At 43.2% G+C, this 15,709-nt stretch overlaps 4 protein-coding genes across 5 annotated transcripts in view; 2 read left to right on the top strand and 2 right to left on the bottom strand.

Annotated features, from left to right (window-relative positions):
- The first annotated feature begins 72 nt into the window (after nucleotides 1-72).
- On the top strand, nucleotides 73-5,236 carry Edc3 (Enhancer of mRNA-decapping protein 3). Its single transcript, XM_017148008.3, has 5 exons — nucleotides 73-1,104; nucleotides 1,850-2,770; nucleotides 2,832-2,992; nucleotides 3,054-3,138; nucleotides 3,195-5,236. Exons 1-5 carry the CDS (start codon nucleotides 551-553, stop codon nucleotides 3,523-3,525), a joined length of 2,052 nt encoding a protein of 683 aa, XP_017003497.2. The 5' UTR covers nucleotides 73-550; the 3' UTR covers nucleotides 3,526-5,236.
- Nucleotides 5,237-6,015: 779 nt separating this feature from the next.
- Nucleotides 6,016-9,066, bottom strand: LOC108061722 (putative RNA-binding protein Luc7-like 1). The gene has a single exon (XM_017148057.3). The coding sequence runs from the start codon at nucleotides 8,885-8,887 to the stop codon at nucleotides 7,652-7,654; it is 1,236 nt and encodes a 411-aa protein (XP_017003546.2). The 5' UTR covers nucleotides 8,888-9,066; the 3' UTR covers nucleotides 6,016-7,651.
- Nucleotides 9,067-9,610: 544 nt separating this feature from the next.
- Nucleotides 9,611-11,646, top strand: U4-U6-60K (U4-U6 small nuclear riboprotein factor 60K). The gene has a single exon (XM_017148017.3). It carries the CDS (start codon nucleotides 9,757-9,759, stop codon nucleotides 11,401-11,403), a length of 1,647 nt encoding a protein of 548 aa, XP_017003506.2. The 5' UTR covers nucleotides 9,611-9,756; the 3' UTR covers nucleotides 11,404-11,646.
- Nucleotides 11,647-11,973: 327 nt separating this feature from the next.
- The window catches only part of Oatp74D (Organic anion transporting polypeptide 74D), a 31,443-nt gene continuing 27,707 nt past the window's right edge, over nucleotides 11,974-15,709 (bottom strand). For both annotated transcript variants that reach the window (XM_017148014.3, XM_017148016.3), the window contains exons 6-9: nucleotides 13,784-13,968; nucleotides 13,574-13,717; nucleotides 13,337-13,513; nucleotides 11,974-12,483 (exon numbers count right to left, since the gene is read on the bottom strand). In XM_017148014.3, the coding sequence (XP_017003503.2) occupies nucleotides 12,302-12,483; nucleotides 13,337-13,513; nucleotides 13,574-13,717; nucleotides 13,784-13,968 (688 nt within the window). In that variant the 3' untranslated portion in view covers nucleotides 11,974-12,301. The remainder of the gene's footprint in view (nucleotides 12,484-13,336; nucleotides 13,514-13,573; nucleotides 13,718-13,783; nucleotides 13,969-15,709) is intronic.

The raw sequence follows: 15,709 nt of genomic DNA, 5'->3' as shown, positions 1-15,709 counted from the left end.
CACCTGGTTGCCTTTACAGTTAAATCGAAAACTTTTTAAGGTTATAAAGTAGCCCTTGGAGGTTCACTTAACAAATTGTTTCTTAAAATAAAGCTAATTATCTTACAAAATTAACCTTTTCCCTCCATTTCTCGATTTTACCACTTGTAAATAAACGAATTTGCCACGCAGCGAATTCCAAATTCGCCTGGTATTTTCCCACCACAGACGAACGGCCACACGCAAGCAGTGAAAAATCCCAATGAAACGAGAAATCTAATAAGTTTGTAGCCCAAAAGTGTTGCAATCGTTGGTGCATTTAGCGATTTAGAGAGACAGAAGTCAGAGAATTAACCGCAGAGCCAGGAAACACGGAAACAGCCCACATTTAGCCAGCCAAACACTTGAAATCAACGGCTGTGGAGCAGCAGCAGCAGCGGGAAGAAGAGGAAGAGAGGTGCGTAGTTAGTGCGAAATTGCGTATTAGGAAAGAAAACAACAACAGCGAGGGCTGCGAGAGCCAGCAAACATTTCGCTTCGAACAAAACAAACATTGGACAAAACTGGTTACATGGGTCCGACGGATCAAGACTGGATCGGCTGTGCGGTGTCTATAGCCTGCGACGAGGTCCTGGGCGTCTTTCAGGGCCTGATCAAGCAGATCTCCGCCGAGGAGATCACCATCGTAAGGGCCTTCCGCAATGGCGTGCCGCTGCGCAAGCAGAACGCCGAGGTGGTCCTCAAGTGCACGGACATCCGCAGCATTAATCTCATCGAGCCCGTGAAGCAGGATGTCGATGGGCACACGGCCCCGCCCCCGGTGATCAACAAGCCCACGCCCGTCAAGCTGCCCCACTTCTCCAACATCCTGGGCAAGCAGCAGCAGCTCCAACTCCTGCAGCAGCAGCAGCAGCAACAGAAGCAGCAGTTCCAGGAGCAGGACCACGAACAGGATCTGCCGTCGACGCCGCGCTCCCGGGCCAACGGCCATGGACAACGCGGAGCAGCTGCGCCATCGGTGGCATCGGGTTCTTCCGGGTCGCGTGGCAATTTCAACTCGGCGCTCAGCGATAAGATGCACCAGCTGAAGCTCATCGAGACCAACGGCTCCAACGGCACCCGAAGGTATTATGGTCCCTTGAATGGTTGGTAGAACTAGTAGCATCAATTATGTAGAATTGTTTAGGAGATTGATGTCGGTATGACTAAAAATTTCTTACAGATTTTGGTTAGAAAAAATATTAAAGTGTTCGGAACTTTCTGTTCTCTCAGTTACATTAAATCTATTTACTTAGAAATATATTATTATTTTTTTTTTTTAATTTCTAAAACTATTTTATTGCAATTATAATTATTAATAATTATTAATTATACCGTAGTCTTTTTTCTTACGTTATATTCTAGAAATAATATTTCAGTTTTAGGAACTTTGATTTTTTTTTTTAAATTTATTTTCTAAAACTATTTTATTGCCATTAGTCGTAGTCTTGTTTTACGTTACATTCTAGAAATAATATTTAAGTCTTAGGAACTTTCTGTTATATACATTTTATTATTACATAGTTATGCTAAATTGATTTCCTTAAAATATCATTTTTTTGTTAATTTATTTTTAAAAATTATTTTATTGGAATTATTGATAATACCGTAGTCTTTTTTCTTATGTTATATCCTTGGGAACTGTCCTTTCAACATTTAACAATCATTCAACCTGTAGTTCTATACATTTGTCATATTTTTTTTATAAGAATCCAGCTTTATCATTTTTATCCACACTTAAATAAAGTGGTAATAACCTATAGTTGTTAGATATAAACTCACATTTTTAAAATGTTAGGTATTTAACCTTTATCCTTGTTTCGCCACCTAGAACACCGCAGGCATCCCGGGCGTCCAGTGCCCAGCAGCAGCCGCAGATGTCGACGACTCCGAACAGCGTGGCCGCCTTCTTTGGCAACATGATACCGCCGAAGGTGGAGGTCAAGCTGGGCGCCTATGTAAGCAACACGCGGGAGAGCTACTGCAGCAGCAGCGGGGACAGCGGCGAGGCGGCTGGGTTGTCGTTGGGCAGCAGCAGGCCCATAGATATCGTCAGCAATGGAGATGGCTTCTACAAGCAGACGGCAGCCTCGAGCTACGGAAATGCAAATGGCAACGGCAGAAGGAACAACGGTAACGCTAGCAACAATGGAAACGGCAACGGAAACGGCTCTTACACCAATGCAAATGGCAATGGCAACGGCAACGGAAAGAACAAGCGGAACAGGGTGCGACGGGAGAGCAGCATGCGGCAGCAGCAGGTGCAGCAGACTTTTGGCGGCGAGGCCGACGACCCACTGATCCACGAGGACTTTGATTTCGAGGGCAATCTGGCGCTGTTCGACAAGCAGGCCATTTGGGACGACATCGAGTCGACGCACCAGAAACCAGACGTTGTGCGGCACATTGTAAACAATCATCATCAGCCGGAGCAGAAGTACCGGCACGACGAGAACATCCTGGCCAGCAAGCCGCTGCAGCTGCGCCAGATCGAGAGCATGTTCGATGGCAGCAAGGACTTTGTGACGGACGACGGCCTCATTATACCCACGATTCCGGCCTACGTTCGCAACAAAATCGAGATGAGTGCCGAGAAGGCGGGCCTCTCCCTGCAGAGGCAGATCGACATTTTGGCGCGCGGGGCCAGTGACCTGGCCATCACTCTGTTGGGCGGAGCCAGACGTTTGACGCCGGCCAACAACCATCAGTGGCCGAAGATAGCCATCATCTGCGATGGCGTCAAGAACATGAGGTGAGCTGACTTTCTCTACGACTTCAATGGTCAGATAATAATTAATTTTAAATCCCTGCAGAACAATTAACATTGGAGCAGCCACGGGTCGCCAGCTAGCTTCGCATGGCCTCACTGTAATGCTCTACGTGGAGCAGGCCAAACTGGTGGAGCAGAACAGCAGCAGTGCAGAGATTTCCCTGTTCAAGGCAACTGACAATGTCATTGTTCACTCAGTAGATGGTAGGCCAATAAGTCTTTAAATAACAACATAAAATAATCTGTAACTCCTATTATCCTGTAGCCTTGCCCACGCCAGATCTTGTGATATTATCGACTAACACCGCTAATTTATCGGATACGATCAGGAAATGGCTCAGTGTAAATCGGTAAGTTGAAATACTTTAAACACTAAAAGAATCTTTACATCATCTATTAATTTTAGCGCTTCGGTGCTTGCCGTAGATCCGCCGCCGTGCGGCATCAATGAGGTGGCTATCAAGTACTCAATACTACCCATACTACCATTGAATGGCATATCAACAGCAACAGCATCATCATCCTCCTCGGCTGCCGCCACACCAACGCCCATTGCTAGCACTTCGGCAGCTGCAGCGGCTACCACCAAATCGGTCGCAGCAACATCAACGAACAATTGTGGCAAATTGTATTTATGTAATCTAGGTATACCGGATAAATTCTATCGTGATTGTGGCATTAAGTACAAAAGTCCGTATGGACATAAATATGTGATACCGATTCACTCAAAGGACTGAAACAACGACAACAACAAAAACACAAACACCAATCAAACTGCAGCATCAGCAAAACCAGCAGACCATTAAAACAAAACAAAAAACCAAGCACACACAACAAAAACAATAACAATGACACACACCCGCACACTTGTAATGATCATCAAGTCCAGTTTCCTGTGAATCTAGCTCTTAGTAGTCTTCTCTCATATATTACTCAAGTTAAACAACATTTTGTTCTACGGCGCGTACACATATAGTTTTTAGGTTAGTTCATGCATCAGCCCTTAATATACGCCTAGTTATTATATCTATTTTTCTGAATTAATTCAAAGCTGCCCCGGCCAAGTGCCAAACTATGATTAGTTTTCAAATTGTACCCTATAGATTATTTCTTCATTTTTAACAAGACTATTTTTTGTACAGCCTCGGTTCTGAAAAAGCTAGTCCAGCATTTAAAAGTTTCAAAAGCTTTAGTTTAGGCGCACGCTTTAAGAAATTTTCCAAACATTCAATCCAATCAATCAATTGAGAACCCCATCAGAGTAATTATACAGATGCTATGGCCTTAATTTGTTTCGTATTCCCTGTCCTTCCCGCAAGTGGTCTTCATAAACGTAATCAACAAATCAGGCGATAAATTGTTTGTAAATAACTATACAATTCTATGGGGAAAGATAAGATCATGTTAATTATTATCAAGTATGCGCAATAAATGCCAAATTCAATGTCTAATTTTAAGCATCAAATCAACAGCAAAAAGCAACAACTATTGTACGATGTAATACGGAATACAAATCCAAGTATAAATCAAATCAGATAGTTAAGCTAGTTTCGTAAGCGTAAAGTGTTTAAACCTTTAACAAACTATAACAAACAAAACAACACTGATAAAATGAGGAACACTTTATATTATATACCTATAGACGTATTTAAGATGTGTCTTTAAGCATAACTAAACAAAGTCGAGAGCATAATTTTTTACCCATCGAATACTAAAGAGAAACCACAACACAATACTTATACTCTAAACTGTAGAACGATGAATTTTATATAAGATCTAAATCCAATCTAATAGTGCAAAATTTTAGAAGGTTGCAACTCAGCAAGGCAACCAAAAACTCAAACCAACAACCCAAATTAAAACCACTTGTTGTATAAATAATAACTGTAATTGTAAAGATACCAACACGCGTAGATTCTAAATTCCAATCATGTTGATGATCATCTGCAAATTCAATTTCCAAAATCCATCAAATTATATTGTAAAAGAGAGTTGAATGCGGATCAATCTGCCGCCAGGCGGGTCCCGCAGTGACTGTTTTGCGTTAGGAGTAAAAGTGTAGAAGAGATGACCAGACCTCAAAGGGATGTTATTGGAGAGCGGATGAGAAGGTTTTCCCAATACCACAGCAACAACAACAGATTTCACAACCAAACGAATGTACACCAAACACAAGGAGAAACAAAAAAAACATCCTGAGATTTTGGTAACGCTTTAAAATTGTAAAAACATCTATTTTCGGGCCAATGAAATTGTTAAACGAAGAATGAAAACCTAATTTTAAATTTATACAAAAAAGACAAAATTGTACAGAAAATTCTCTTTTGGAACAAAAAATCAAGCAGAAAAAGAAAGCGGATCAAAAAGAAAAGAAAGTCCTTTCCAAACGAAACAGCAATATTAAAAAATACAAACAACACCGAGAAGCCTTCTCATGGAAGAAAACAAGCTATTGTTGCGTTTTTACTGGGATCTTATATTTTTAGGGGTGTATATTTTCAAAGCCCTTTCAAACTTACTCACCGGGAAAGTGAGAAGGTGGTTCTTTGTGTGTTGAAAATCCTGTTCCTTTTAGCAGAAAGTTTTGGAAATCCTGTATCTTTTAGCAGGCGACGGTGTAGGGAAAATTTAAATTCCCTTGGAAAACCACATAGAAACTTCATTTAGCCCTCACTTTTTGTGTCACCCCCGTGTATTTTAAAACCAGAGACGGAAGAAATGTAAGGCGTAAATGAGGATTTTTCCCTTACGCTTGTATGGAGAAACCTCATGAAAATATCATTTTTTCCAAAGGAATGTTTTCGCTGGGTATTCTTAAAAGGAATATTTTAAAAGATTTGTTACTAGAGTTACCCTGCATGTTATATTACTTACCAATTTTTTAAGGATACGTTGAGCTTACTCAAGATAAGATAACTGTTTTTCATATGGGGATTACAAGGTTCCCTGCTGCTTTTTCGGCCTTTTCGGTGGGCATGGAAAGGAAACAGTTAGGTAAACGAGACTGGCAAAAGGATTCAGATTTTTTATGGCTGCCCTTATCTCGTTGCCGTTTTTTCCTATTCCTGCACTAACTCAGATAATCCTAGTTATCAGTTTTCGAAAACATATACTTGCCGTTATCTTAAGTAAACCCTTATGATAACATCATATGAGATCTCCAGCAATAGAGATTACCCTTGTTCCCCACATTTGGCAACGTATTTAAAATAACAATTCTGCTTGGCTATAATTCAAGTGCAATTTTATTACATTCCGCTTAGATCCATAAAGATTAGTTTTAATTTAGATCTTAATTGAGTGTGTTGTGTGTGGTATATAACTTAAAAGTGTGTAGTGTGTAGAACAGTGTGTTGACTTAGGAGTAGATAAAACCATACGTTTTGTTAGATAGATATATAGGTAGTTGGAAAATCTGTAGGCGTTTTCGATCGATTCTTACCCACTGTCAGGGCCAAACACAAACAACTCATTACACTGCTCTCTCAATTCCCACTATAAATCCTCGGCTGCCGAAAGGAACGTGGCTTCAGCCGTCTTCGATGATTAAATTCAGTAACTGCTTGATTGTAATCAGAGATTAGTGCCCCGAATACTCACATATAGGCATGTACTGTACTGATCTGAGCCCCCGCGGCGGCATCGAGTCTGTGGCTTAAGCACCATTTGGCAAGATAAACAGAGATTTAGTTAGAAACGGATTGGATTGGATTTCGATTGCCTCTAAACAGCTACGAGATTAATATTTTTATTTTTATTTGGTTTGTGGTGGTTGTATTTTTTTGATTATTTATTTATTTTCAAGAGAGAGAGAGAGATACGTACGTTGGGATCTGGATCGCCGAGAACCCTACAAAGCCTGGTCTGCTCACGGGAAATTATCATAGTCGTTATTTGCATACGTACCACACAGTCGTGATCTTCTAACATTAATACGTACCCAGAACCGAATACATTGGACGATTCGAAAGGAAACGTCGGCCGGAATGGATACGTACCCAAGCTATATTATCTTATAAATCTGCCAAAACAACTAACATTGGTCTGGTTGAAAGGATATAATCACCTCGCCATACCATATACTCAATACGTACCGAAGCTGTGCGAAAGCGGCTGCGAAAGTGTCGAACTTCAAGTAGAGAACGCTTTGGGGTTACAAATCAAATCAAATCATATCAAATGAATATCAATATCAGATCAGAGCAGTGATAGAGTGTCAGAGTTATATATGGTGGAGGCTTACCCCAAAACGGGACGACAGCGACGCACAACACACACGTTGACTTCGACTGGGAGAATGTGATCGCTAGTTGATAGTCGGGTTTGGGTTTCAGTCAGAAGCTAGCTATACAACACACAGAATATCAAATATTAAACGTATCTCCTGCTCTGAGTCTTAACAATTTAGGTTACTCTAAACTTAAGAGTCTAAACTGATCTACAATCCGCCAAACTGCGGATTCGTTGGGTTGACTATTCTCGGTTGGGTATCTCTACGTGTCAAGGGACTATTGAATTTCAATCATATCGTATAGAGTACATATATCGTATCTCTTAACGTTTTTCGTTTGTTTTAAGGGTTGGGCTCGGTTTATATGGGAAAGCAACAGCGTTTCTCAGCTTTATTCGGTCTTTGGAGGTGTCAAAACGCAAGATCAAAAATAGAAATTATTAAAAATTTACAAGGGCGGTTGTCTCTGCACATTGGAGCGTCGAATGTGTGTTTGCTCTACGTTGCTTTATTGATTAGGCTATGAATATTCGTTTGCTGTTGTTGTTTTCAGTAGTTTTTCAATTGTGGTGGCATTGTAGTTGTAGTTGATGTGATTAATGCTACGTACGTGCGCTAGGCGGGATTCTAGCCTAGCGGCGGGAGTAGCGTTCGCGGGAGTAGGAGCGTCTGCGCTGGCCATTTCCGCCGCCGCCGTCTCTGAAGTGATTGAAGTTGCGCCGTTCGCGTGGCGAGCGGTCCCTCGAGCGCGAGCGGCGTCTCTCATCTCGGTGATGGCCACCGCCTCCTCCACCGCCGCCAAAGCGGCCTCTGTCGTTGCGTCCATGGCGCTCCCGATCTCTCCTGCCATCGCGCTCCCGTTCGCGATGATCTCGGCCATGGTTGTCCCTGTCATCACGTCGTCCTCCGCGTTCCGCAGCTCTTTCGGGTCGCTCTGGTCCATCAGCCGCCGCCACCGACGCCTCCTTGGGCCGCTCGCCGCCCTTCTCGCTCCGCTCGGCGTCTCGCTGACGCTGACGCTCCCTGGAGCGGGAACGGTGCACGCGGGAGCGGCGGTCCAGTTCGCGGCCACCTACAAAGTAGCGATTGCGGCCGCGGCCCTCGTCGTCGCGGTCCGTCATCTTACCCGTCCGCTTGAGCTCCGCCTTGCGCGGCGCCGCCGTCTTCTCCAGCTCGATGAGCTTCTCGCGAATGGTGAGGAAGCCGAGATGCAACTTACCACCAAAGTGGTCCGCCAGCCGGATGTCGTTGTCGTGGATGCCCAAATACGCGGAGCAGACCTCGCAGACGCGCAGCTTCTGCTGCTGGTACGTCGAGGCGGGCATCGAGGTGCGGTACTCGTGCTCGGCCTTGATCTTCTTGCCGCGCAGCTCCTCGATCTCCTTCATCAGCTCCATGCTGTCCTCCACCTCGCCGGCTTCGCCTAGAGCCTCCGCTTTGGCCAGCTTCTTGCCAATCTCCTCGGCCAGCCCATGGACAGCGTTGGCCTTCTCGGCCACCTCGGCGGTCAGCTCCTCCTGCGTCTCCTTCAGCCGCTGCTTGGCGGAGTCCGTGCGCCGGTCGCAGTCCGCGATGAAGGCCTGCAGGTGCTCCATGGCCTCGATGTCGTAGTAATAGTCGCGCGCCTTCGCAGCGCTCTCGTAATCTGCGCGGAAAGCCAGGTCATGCACTTTGGGACACTCACCGAGATCCATGCGCGTGGACGCCAGGATGTCGTGCGGGCAGCAGTCGAGCAGGAACGACTTGCACACCCGGGTGTCCGAGAATTTCAGCTGGCGCTCGTCTCCATTGCGCGTTGTGCCCATTAGCTGGTCCAGCATTGCTCGCATCTGATCGGTGGCCGACATTTTGTTGCTCGGCGCGCTCATTTCCTTCTGGCCGGTAGCTGGGGGAAAGTGCTGCGGCGTCGGGCAGGGGCAGTGACAGCTAGACGGCTTTTTCGCAGGCTATGTGACCGCTAGCGTGCGATGCGTGTGGAAATCCTTTTCGCTCACTTTTTACCACCTAGGAAAAGTCGTGTTGGAAAAGTGTGTGCGTGCCAGAGGTGGGGAAACATGGATGGAAGCATCGACTATCGGACTATCGGCGGAAGGTCACGGTCTCAAGAAATCACGCTTTTAGTTTTTAAGGAAGTTAATAAATAAAAAAAAAATAAAAAAACAATATTTTTTATACTCATGAGAAAAATAAGATCAAGGAATCGAAAGTGTAAGAAATTGTATTGTAAGTGTTCATTTGTTCAATTAATGAATTAATTTTAATATATTTGATATACTTTATAAAAATAAAATAAATAATTGCTGATTCTAAGAATATGCTAGATATTAATGTTCATCCTCATGGGAAAATAGGTAATTAGTAATAAGTAGTCTTACAATTTAAAAACCCCAAGCTCCTTATCACCGCCTAAAGTGTTCATTGTTCAATTACCAAATTTATCTTTATATATTTTATCAAGCAATACAGTATTTTAAAATAACAAATAATTTCTGATTTCTTAAAAATTAATAAAATAATTGTAACTATCCCTGCTGTTCTAAAACTATCGATGCGACTCGTCTTGTGCTAAATATCGATGGCCAGGCGGTGCCATCGCTGAACCACCCCCACGGCGTTGTCCAACACTAGGCAGAAAACGTTTTCAATTGAGGCGATATTTTTTTGTTGTTTCCTTCGTTTTTTCGGCGAAATTTTGTTTTAAAATTAATTATTTACCCGTCGTTTGCTGGCGCCCACAATGTCCGATGACGACGATATACAGTACATCAAGCGGCAGCGCACGCTGCACTACGGATCGCTCGAGGAATCGGAGCGAAAGCGGCAAAATGCCGCGGCGTCTGAGACAACAACAACCACAACGCCGGCAGCGTCTGGTGGAGGAACAACAACAACAAGCACAGGCGGCCAACTGGAGGACATAGATTCGGATGAGGATTACGAGGAGTCAACGAAAAAGACGGCCAAGCAGGCTGGAGCCCCACCACCCACTGCCGCCACACTGGCCAACAAAATCGACGATGACTACTTCGATTTGGAGACGGAAATGGAGCGGGACAAGGTGGCGCTGCTCGAGGAATTCGAGCGCAAGAAGCGGGCGCGCCAGATAAATGTGTCCACCGACGACACGGAGATCAAGAGCAATCTGCGCCAGCTAAACGAGCCCATTTGCTATTTCGGCGAGGGGCCGGCGGAGCGGCGAAGGCGTCTCAAGGAGTTGCTGGCGGGACTGGGCGAGCATGCGATCAACCGGAAGCAGTTCGAGGAGGAGGAGCGCAAGCAGCAGCAGCGGGAGCAGGATCAGGCCACCTGGTATCACGAGGGACCGGATACTTTGCGGATTGCCCGCCTCTGGCTGGCGGATTACTCGCTGCCGCGCGCCCGGGATCGCTTAATGCGGGCCCGCGATGCCCTCGAGGTGCCCAGTGCCACGCGGGCAGGTCGGATGGTGGAGATGCAGAAGAAGCTGCAGTCGCTGGCTCCGCTCTGCTCCCAGGTGGGCGACACGCGGCCCGTGAGCAGTGCCGCTTTTAGCGAGGATTCCAGTATGCTCCTGACGTCCTCCTGGTCGGGTCTCTGCAAGCTGTGGAGCGTGCCGGACTGCGAGCTCCGGCAGACGCTGCGCGGCCATGCCAGCTATGTGGGCGGCGTGGCCCTGCGGCCGGGCGTCCGGGCGGACGAGGAGAACGTGGTGGCCATGGCCACCGGCGGTCACGACGGCGCCGTCAAGCTGTGGGGCTTCAACAACGAGGAGTCCATCGCGGATATCACCGGCCACATGCCGCATCGCGTCTCCAAGGTGGCCTTCCATCCGTCGGGCCGCTTCCTGGCCACCGCCTGCTACGATTCCAGCTGGCGGCTGTGGGATCTGGAGCAGAAGACGGAGGTGCTGCACCAGGAGGGACACGCCAAGCCGGTGCACTGTTTGAGCTACCATTCGGATGGCAGTGTGCTGGCCACCGGCGGACTGGATGCCTTCGGAAGGGTGTGGGATCTGCGCACCGGGCGGTGCATTATGTTTCTCGAGGGACATCTGGGCGCCGTGTTTGGCGTGGACTTTTCCCCGAATGGTTTCCACATTGCCACCGGGTCCCAGGATAATACCTGTAAGATCTGGGATCTGCGGCGACGCCAGCCCGTCTACACCATTCCCGCCCACACCAACCTCATTTCGGACGTGAAGTACCAACGGGAGTGCGGCAGCTTTCTGGTCACCTGCTCCTACGACTCGACCACCAAGATCTGGTCCAACAAGACGTGGCAGCCGCTGAAGACGCTGCAGGGCCACGACAACAAGGTCATCTCGGTGGACATCGCGCCCAATTCGCAGTATATAGCCACCACTTCGTTCGACCGCACATTCAAGCTGTGGTCGCCGGATAGCTGATTTTCGATACCATTACTTTATTTTGTACACGCAGACAATCTCCGCTTTGCGATCTACTGTTTTTTGTTATTTCAGAGACAATAGCCCAAGACAGTTCTTGCGAACATTTCAAGTTTTCGTTTTGTATAACACAATTTGTTGTTTTTGTTAGGCGAAAGGCAGATGCAGCGATGTTGCATTTCGTAAATTTAAGAATTTTTTATTGAAATTGTTAATAAAAAAAAACACATTTTTGGTAGAAAAGTGCATTTTTAAAGGTTATTTGTGGGATCCCCAGTTTTAGTCAACCCAAAAACACCTCCACTTATTATTTGTATATAGTTTTCCATTTAATTTCTTTTCGTATATTCTTGTTGTATGACAAACTTAGACAATTAATTTGAATTTTAACTAAAATTTAACTACCACAGATAGGTTGCAATTACATACATACATGTAAATGTATATGTCTAATATATTAATTACAGATATACATACATCGCGATATAGCTGTTACATATAGTTACACATAGGGATTTATCAATTTTCTTGCCGTTTGCACAATTTTCAATCATTTTCATTTAATCTTTTTTAAATTACGCTCTTGCATGAAGATTGATAATGTCTAGAATTTCATTTCTTCGTTTCGCGTTGAGATTTACACAGAATTTAATCGTAAGTTATAGGTTTTATGTAGAATATGGAGCGGGGATTTGGAGCGGGATCGGGGGGCTGGACGAGCGCGTTCTAATGTAGATTTTTATGAGGTCTCCCGACGCTCGAAGATGCCACTTAACTAAATACATAACTCTTGCACTAGGCTAACAAACTAGACAAAATGATAACTAATTAACAATTAAGGTAAACGTTTATTGGAAAACTTGCAGCAGGTGCAAGGCTCGTCTCCGTCCCGCTCCCCCTAGACCGTCGTGTCCGGCGCCGGAGTGATGGGCTGCTTGGACTCGGACACCTCTAAGGACCTTCCGTTGGCCGTGGGACCGCCCTCCTGCGGATCCTCCGGCGCGATGTCGATGCGATGCGCCTTGCGCCAAACCACCAGGTCCATCAGGAATGCCAGGAACATAATGCCAGCCGTGATTCCTGGGGATTAAAAAAATATATATATGAGTAAAAGAGTTTAAGATCTTTTATTCTAAAATTTGTATAAACCTATACTTTTCTAAAGAACTTAAACTACATTTTATAAACGATTCAAATATCATGCGATTCAATGTTCTTGAAAATAGATTCGTTTATTTCATAAATTTTTATAATTTTGTAATTTTTTGTTCGATTCTTTTTTATTTATTTCCTGGGGATTAAAAAATTATATATATGAGTAAGAGAGTTTAAGCTATTTTTTTCTAAAATTTGTATGAACCTATACTTTTTTTGAAGAACCTAAACTACATTTTATAAAAGATTCAAACATCATGCCATTCAATGCTCTTGAAAATAGATTCCTTTATTTGATTAATTTTTTCATTTTGTGATTTATTGTTTCGATTCTTTTTTATGCCTGGGGATTATAAAAGTATATGTATAAGTTAAAGGAGTTTAAGCTAATTTTTTTAAAATTTTTATAAACCTATACTTTCTAAAGAACTTAAACTACATTTTATAAAAATTTCAAACATCGTGCGATTCAATGCTCTTGAAAATAGATTCGTTTATTTAATTAATTTTTTTAATTTTGTAATTTAATATTTTTTCGATCCTCTTTAAGTTAAAATAAGGTTTTGAATTGTAAACCCTATTATTAATTTACCATCGGGATGCGAAAACGGATCATAATATTTTAAACTCGTGTGTAAATCTATTGTATACACTTTAAAAAAGGAGCATTTCAGGAATATTTTATTAAACCGCTTGAGCAAGGCCTCTTTAAGATTTTAAAGTTCTTAATCTTAATTTTTCTTAATTTTTTAGCTTTTTCCATAACCTTCAAACTCACCTAGGAAATATTGCCGGAAGGTGTCCGCATCGTAGAGCGAGCAGGCTCCGTGCTTGCCGCACACCGACTTCCAGATGAGACAGGCGGAGTCCACCACTGCGCCGTAGATGATCGGACAAGGAACATTTCCGAACAGGCCGATGGCCGACTGTATCACACCCATGGCCATGGCCTTATCTGCGGGGAATTAGGGTTTCGATTAGTTCACAATCTGTATTTCAAGGCACCAACTCTTACCTTTGGGATGTGTACAACGCATGACGAGCAGCATGCTGCCCACCTCGGAGGTGGAATGCATAAATACGCAAATGGCAAAGATCAGTATAAAGTAGATGAAGTTCTTGCAGTCATTATCACAGTAACCGTTGACCGCCTCCGGAGCTGCAATTTGGTTAGAGGATTATAGTAATTCCAAATCCTAGTAAACAGAATTAACCGATCTCTCACCATCTGGAATGCAAGCACAGTCGGAGTAGAGGGTGCGATTGTCGCTGGGCCGCAGCGAGGAGCTGCTGCATCCCGCGTGGCAGGCCGAGATGTACATCTTGCCATCGGCGCAGATGGGCGCAAAGTTCTCCTTATCACAGGTACAGTTGAGGGCGGCGCTGCACGTGGGCTCGATCAGAGCGGGACTGGGGATTGGAAAAAGTTAGTGATTGAGTATGGTAACTAAGTGTTAGCCATGGGACTTTTTAAACATTTGAAACTATTGTAACCTAATTAGTAATTAATAGACCTCGTATTATATAATATTCTTAACATTCTAATTTATGCAAACTTAGTTAAAATAAAATTATTTTTCGAAAAAATTCAAATTTGTTTCAGTTTATATCTAATTTTGAATTTTTAAAATCAATTATTCTTATATCAAAGATCGGTAGGAAATTCTATGTGAAATAAATGGAATGTTTTTCTAATTCATTTCGAATTGAATAAGTAAATGAATCACTTTTATACATTTTTTGAATTTGTCAGATTTTTTTTGTGCTTTCTTTTGAGAACAAAAAGTAGAACATTTTAACAAATCAAAGTTAACTGCTTAGTAAATAAAATGTTTATATGATGATGGACGTTGATGCACTACGAGCAGTACAAACAAGTGGCCCAACGATACCAAGCACGTGCTTGTTACGCGCGGGACCCTTTATCAATTAGGGCAAAAATGCGAGTTCGCGAGGAAAATACATGAAACAAATAGAGACGGGACATATAAAGATTATAAAGATTATGAACTAAGATTGAAGCAAATGAGATAAAATTTTAGTTTTTAATACAGGGATAGATGTAGAAGTGCAAATTAAATGATAAAGATTGTTATAATTATTACATAGAACACGAAAGGGCTCATGCAGAGTAAAATTTGATGTACATCGAGGCAAATTAAGAGGGTAATAATTTCGTGTTAGTCTAACGGGAACATTAAAAGTTAAACGGTTTACCAGTTCTACAGAATCAATATCACCTCTTATAAGATTATGCATAAAAATAGTACCAAGCATTATTCTACGGTTTTCAAGTGTAGGTAAATTAAGCAATAGTAATCTACTCTGGTAGGAAGGTAGCCTTACGTTTTGATCCCAGTTCAAACTACGAAGGGCAAAAAGGAGAAATTTTTTTTGCACCGACTCAATACGGTCGATGTGCACTTGATATTGTGGACTCCAAACTGAAGAACAATATTCCAAAATAGGACGGACAAGGGAGGTAAATAATAATCTGGTTGTATAAGGGTCATCAAATTCTTTTGACCAACGCTTTATAAACCCAAAAACACTCATAGCTTTGTTGACAGTCAGCATTATGTGGCAGTCAAATTTAAGCTTCGGGTCCAGAAGAACGCCTAAATCATTTACTGAATATATACGGTCAAGTGGCAAGTTCTGAAGCAAATAACTTATAAATGTAGGAGTACCCCTATGAAAGGTCATTACGTTACATTTCAGGCAGTTCAAATTTAAGAGGTTATACTCACACCATACTTGAAAATTATCAATGTCTGATTGTAAGCCAAAACCAGACTCTATATTATTGTATGTCAAACAAAGCTTAACATCATCAGCATACATTAGTACGCGAGAATTTGTTATGATAGAGGGAAGATCGTTAATAAACAAAGTAAACAGCAAAGGGCCTAGATGACTACCCTGGGGCACTCCAGATGTCACGCGGATCATTTTAGAAGCAGCGTTCTTAAATATAACCCTCTGAGTCCTACCATTCAAATAACTTGAAATCCAAGTTAAAAGATTACATGGAAACCCAAGCAAGTCTAGTTTGAATAAAAGAAGAGAGTGGTTAACGGAGTCAAAGGCTTTACTGAAATCTGTATATATAACGTCGGTCTGCATTTTATTGTTAAATCCATTAATTACA

The sequence above is a fragment of the Drosophila takahashii genome, chromosome 3L (assembly GCF_030179915.1).
Source record: "Drosophila takahashii strain IR98-3 E-12201 chromosome 3L, DtakHiC1v2, whole genome shotgun sequence".
In the NCBI taxonomy this organism is placed as follows: Eukaryota; Metazoa; Arthropoda; class Insecta; order Diptera; family Drosophilidae; genus Drosophila; species Drosophila takahashii.
This window is presented reverse-complemented; position numbering and strand designations above follow the sequence as displayed.

What these genes read in the sequence shown, in the direction of transcription:
- Edc3 (XM_017148008.3), top strand. Translation starts at nt 551, where the DNA reads ATGGGTCCGACGGATCAAGACTGGATCGGCTGTGCGGTGTCTATAGCC. An exon ending in GATGGCGTCAAGAACATGAG is followed by an intron (nt 2,771 to 2,831) that starts GTGAGCTGACTT and finishes AAATCCCTGCAG; the next exon opens with AACAATTAACATTGGAGCAG. An exon ending in AAATGGCTCAGTGTAAATCG is followed by an intron (nt 3,139 to 3,194) that starts GTAAGTTGAAAT and finishes TATTAATTTTAG; the next exon opens with CGCTTCGGTGCTTGCCGTAG.
- LOC108061722 (XM_017148057.3), bottom strand. Translation starts at nt 8,887, where the DNA reads ATGAGCGCGCCGAGCAACAAAATGTCGGCCACCGATCAGATGCGAGCA.
- U4-U6-60K (XM_017148017.3), top strand. Translation starts at nt 9,757, where the DNA reads ATGTCCGATGACGACGATATACAGTACATCAAGCGGCAGCGCACGCTG.